This window comes from Notolepis coatsorum (assembly GCF_963971535.1).
Source record: "Notolepis coatsorum genome assembly, chromosome: 10".
NCBI classification, from domain to species: domain Eukaryota; kingdom Metazoa; phylum Chordata; class Actinopteri; order Aulopiformes; family Paralepididae; genus Notolepis; species Notolepis coatsorum.
Window position 1 is genome coordinate 31,489,254 of NC_140174.1, and position 5,000 is coordinate 31,494,253.

Below are 5,000 nucleotides of genomic sequence, written 5' to 3' on the forward strand. Positions count from 1 at the left end.
TATGGGACTTTTATAAGAAAAACACATTGAATAAAATAATAGGCTGTTTTTTTTTTTCATTTGATTAAAATCGGACTGTTTGCATGTCTAAAGCGGTCTTTTTTGGTTCGTCATCTTCTAACATGACACTCTAACATCATATTTCTTGGCTGCTCGACAGTTGTTTTGATGACTCTGCTTGATCACCATGATCTTAAAATTGTCATCGTAACTCCTCCTCTGTTGTTTGTTAACTTTTGAGCCACTTTGTTCGAGCTGGTCGCTGTGTCTCTCCATCTCTCCAGGTGCCTGTCGTGTGTGTTTTTAGTTTGCACCTGTCACTGTAGGCTGCGTGTGAGAAGGAGAGGCAGATACAGAGAGAAATACCTTGACTCATTTTTGGCACAATCTGTTGTTGTGAATATATAATGAAATATATATGAATATATAATGACATTTAAAAGTCTAGATCCCCGGAAATAAGACGACACCCCTTTTTCAGATTCTTTCAGAGTCTTCTATTTAGCACAATACGGTATTTGTCGTCGTAGTAAAGTAAATTTATATCACTTACAGCACATTACACTGACATGATACATATTGAGACTACCCGAGTCATAAAACTCCACATTAAACATAGTCATAGACCTCTACTTCATACTATCATACCTTTTCTACTACTACTGTACTACAGGAAGTGACGAGTCTGCCTGGACCGGACCGTAGTCACTTCATAAAGCAGGACACCCGTGTGCATCACAGCAATGGATTGGACCAACCAAAACAAACAGCGCGGCTCTGTGACTGGTTTTTAGCAGTTTCTGGACAACAATGAGAGAAATAGTAGAAAGACATAAATACAGGCGATACAATTATAATAAAGATCCAAATAAACAGCGTAAGCAATATTAACTCTGAATAAATAGAAATTAAACAGTGTAAACAAAGGTGCAGCTGAGGGTCTGTATGCCCTATCGGTTATATTATACGTTACAATAAATATGGGCAATAAACGGCTGGGTGGCGCAGCGGACATTGCGCTCGTCACCAACGCAAGAGACACCGGGTTCAAATCCGGCTGTCGGCGTTGCCTCCGGCTTGGGCCGGCCGTCATACTGGCTCGATTGGCAGAGTCAGCGGGTGGAAGTTGATGGGTGGTAATCTGGACGTTGTGGACAACGACTCCTACAGGTCGGTTGGGGGACGCCTGCACAGCAGAGACAGGAAGTAGCGGGGGTAGTGTGAGCCTCCCACACGTTACACCTCACCAATGAGAGTCCGCGCTGGCAGGTGAAAAGATGTGACAGGCTGCCTCCTTGTGTACCGGAGGGGACACGTGATGCAAGGCTTCTATCCTCCCTACGACCGACCTGTGGGGGGCATATGCGAGCAACGTTCAAGACAGGAGAGGGGATAATTGGAAACAGCGAAATTGGGATGGGAGAAAAATAGAAAATAAGGAGAAAAAGTGGATAAAAAAAGAAAATATGGGCAATAAAGGATTAGAATCGTAATATATACTATTAGTAAGTAAAGTAAAGTAAACAGTATACACAGGTGCAGTATACACAAGGTACCCTAACTGGCATGATATACGTCATGCGTTATATAGTCCATGCAGGTTAGGTGGTTTAAGAGTCAGACACACTTAGTGATGACTATAGTGTTACTATTTCTGTAATCCCTAATATTTTATCCAGGAGGATTTCTGAGGTTTTGAATGCATGGTACGCACCGGTGCCAGTCTGGATACAAAACTACTACACGTTAGGGCTGGGCGATATGGAAAAAAATTATATCGCGATAACGATATGATAATTTTATTTTATTTCTCGATATCGATAATTATCGAATTGTTATAAGTATAAAAAAAATTTTAAAAAAAAAGAAAAAAAAACATTTTTTTTTTAATTTTTTTTTAACAACAGATGTATGTTTATTTTGCAGCAATTCTTTGTCATTGCCGCCATCTTTAGTGTTACATCCCCTCACACTCCAGTTCTCAGGCTGCAGCTGGTTTAAAAGCTAAAGTAAACCGGCTTCTCTGCTGGCTGTGGCTCCAGAGGAGTTGAACAGTTCTGGCTCTGCTCGTTTATTTTCGATCTTTTGGCGCTTTTTTGGTGGACAAACCACCGCACATGTGCACTGTGACTCGTGACTGGAGTCTAGTTCTGCTAGCACACATAGCCTACTGTGTACAGACGGTTTCAAAATGTATTTTAAATTAGAAAGCAAACAAAATAAATGGACAAGAGAAAATGAAATCTGAATTTGGTCAGTATTGTCATTTGGACAAGCAAAGCCATTACTTTAAGTTGCAGGCAAGAAAGACAAGTCTGTCCACTGTCTCTGGTTTTAAAACTGCCCTGTTGCAGGTAAAAAAAAAAAAAAAAAAAAAAAAAAACGATTTTTCGATTTTTTTTTATTTCGATATTCGATATCGATTATTCAAATATATCGCGATATTTATCGTTATCGTTATATCGCCCAGCCCTACTACACGTCATTAACAACTCCTCTCTGACCTTTGCCCTCTAGGTGCGCTGGGGGGGGAAGGGTTCCACGGAGGAGGGGGCCAAGTTAGAGAAGCCCAAGAACGCTGTGGTGAAAATGCCAGATCAGGAGTTTGAGCCATTTGAGCCCAAACCCAAGAAGGCCCACAACAAGAAACCGCCACAGGACAGGAAGTGGTACACGCCCATACAGGTAAAGACAACCTCAGTCTCACGTTCACATTTCACCTTTAGTCATTTAGCTGACGCTTTTATCCCAAGCGACTTACAAGTTCTGTACAACAAGTCAGCAGGAAGGGTACAACTCTGATAGCTAAGGGTCAGTGGCATTGTTCGTCAAACAGTGTTGAACTTGAGTGTTACACTCTGAGTGCAAGAATAGTAGAATACTGGTATTTGGTTCACAGTGAATAATTCCAAAAGGTTGATTTTAATTAACATCTGTCGTCTGTTGCTACTTGAATCACCCAATTTAGCAAGACAACTTGAGTTTCAGCCAGTTCAAACCAGCTATCAGAATTTAAACCAGTTCAAATAAAATCCTGTACATTTAGATTCAGTCATTTAGCTGATGCTTTTCATCCAAAGCCACTTACAAGTTCTGTACAACAAGTCAGCAGGAAGGGTACGACTCTGGCAGCTAAGGGTCAGTAAGATTGTTCGTCAAACAGTGTGGAACCTGAGTGTTACAGTCTTAGTGCATAGTTGTATAGACTTAGCATAGTAAGTAGTAGTAGACTTAGTAGGATAGTATGTAGTAATATAGATATATTAGCATAGTAGGTAGTAGTATAGACATATTAGCATAGTAGGTAATAATATAGACATAATATTATTAGCATAGTAGGTAGTAGTATATATTTATTTTAGGGCAAAATAACTGAGAGGGCATACATCTCGCACCTTGTTGCCCATATGCGCATGTCCAGAGTTAACTATATTGTATATTGTTTACACTGCCTTTTTATTCTATTTTTATTTTTTACTTCTCCACTGTACTATAATTCTGTGACCTGTATGTCTTCTACTACCTGTACCCCCCCCCCCCTCCCCCCTCCCCCATGCTGCTATGATGCCTGAATTTCCCCAAGGGGATCAATAAAGGAATATCTTATCTTATCTTATATACATATTAGCATAGTATGTAGTAGTATAGATATGTTAGCATAGTAGGTAGTAATATAGACATATTATCATAGTAGGTAGTAGTATAGGCATATTAGCATAGTAGGTAGTAGTATAGGTATATTAGCATAGTAGGTAGTATTATAGACATATTATCATAGTAGGTAGTAGTATAGGCAGTAGTAGGTAGATTCCTTAGTAGCAAAGTGCATAATAGTAAAAGACTAGACAAAGATTAGTAGTTTTTTTATTGATTGAAGAAGTGTGTTTTTAGTCGACGGTGGTAGATATAACAATTTAACTTGAAAGGGTGTTATCTCTTACTGGTATTTGGTCTCACTCACGACTAGCATATAATAGGTTAGGTGTGGTTCTTTAAATAACCCATTCTCCTGTCTCATTCTCCTAATAGACACATAATGTGTTAGTGTTTGGCTTATTACTTATTACTTGGCCTCATGCGCAGTAGCTAACTTTGTTTGTCTACAGTAGAATGGAGTCTTTGTCCTTTTTTATCACGCAGCACAATATGGCTCTGTGTTTAATCGCAGAGGTCTTTCATGCAGTAATTGCGGTACTTACTACTATATTGACACAGTGCTACCTTGACTTGAATGGGGCACTGTGTCTTCTGAGAAACAGGCCCGGCTCTGGAGACACTAGTTTACAGTATCTTAATTAAAGGGGAATGCCACCCGTTTTAAGGATTTATCCTGTAGTGCCCCGGAGGGGTGTTCATGCAATATCTTGCGAACACGCGCCACTCACTCCTAAAGATGGAAATCGGAAAGAGAGAGAGAGAGAGAGAGAGAGAGAGAGAGAGAGAGAGAGAGAGAGAGAGAGAGAGAGAGAGAGAGAGAGAACATTTTAATGTGTGATGTCACCTGGATGTGAAATCTGGGTCTGCTCCAGAGACAACGAACGGAGCACTGATTTAGTGGAGCCATAAAATGATAGGTTACGCTCTCACACCCAAATGAGGTTTATACTCTCATATTGTTAACAGGTCTGAACCAGAATCCATATGGGCTCCATTATATACACCATCGTTGATAATAGGTCCAGGCTGGGAGGCTGCATCATACTAACCCCCCCCCCCCCTCTCTCCACCACTGCAGGGTAAACTGGATGCGATCTGGGCTCTGTTTCGCCGCGGTTACGACCAGGTCTCTCTGATGAGGCCCCAGCCCGGAGATCATGTGAGTATCACAGCAGTGCATCGTGGGATGTACATTAAAAGCCCCAACACCTCCCTCTGTTCCTCCTTCCTCCACCCCATGGCTCCCTTCCTCCTTATATATAAGAGCCTCAAGCTTATTCAATCTTCTCTCTTATATTATAGTCTCTCTCCCTCCCTCCCTCTCCTCCTCTCAATCTGTCCAT

The 5,000-nt window shown here is 41.0% G+C and overlaps 1 protein-coding gene across 1 annotated transcript in view; it reads left to right on the forward strand.

The window, feature by feature from the left end:
• The window catches only part of antxr1c (ANTXR cell adhesion molecule 1c), a gene marked incomplete at its 3' end in the record, with an annotated part of 67,772 nt that overhangs the window by 52,404 nt on the left and 10,368 nt on the right, over positions 1-5,000 (forward strand). Inside the window, exons 16-17 of the mRNA XM_084322988.1 lie at positions 2,518-2,685; positions 4,736-4,816. Coding sequence (XP_084179114.1) covers positions 2,518-2,685; positions 4,736-4,816 — 249 coding nt within the window. The remainder of the gene's footprint in view (positions 1-2,517; positions 2,686-4,735; positions 4,817-5,000) is intronic.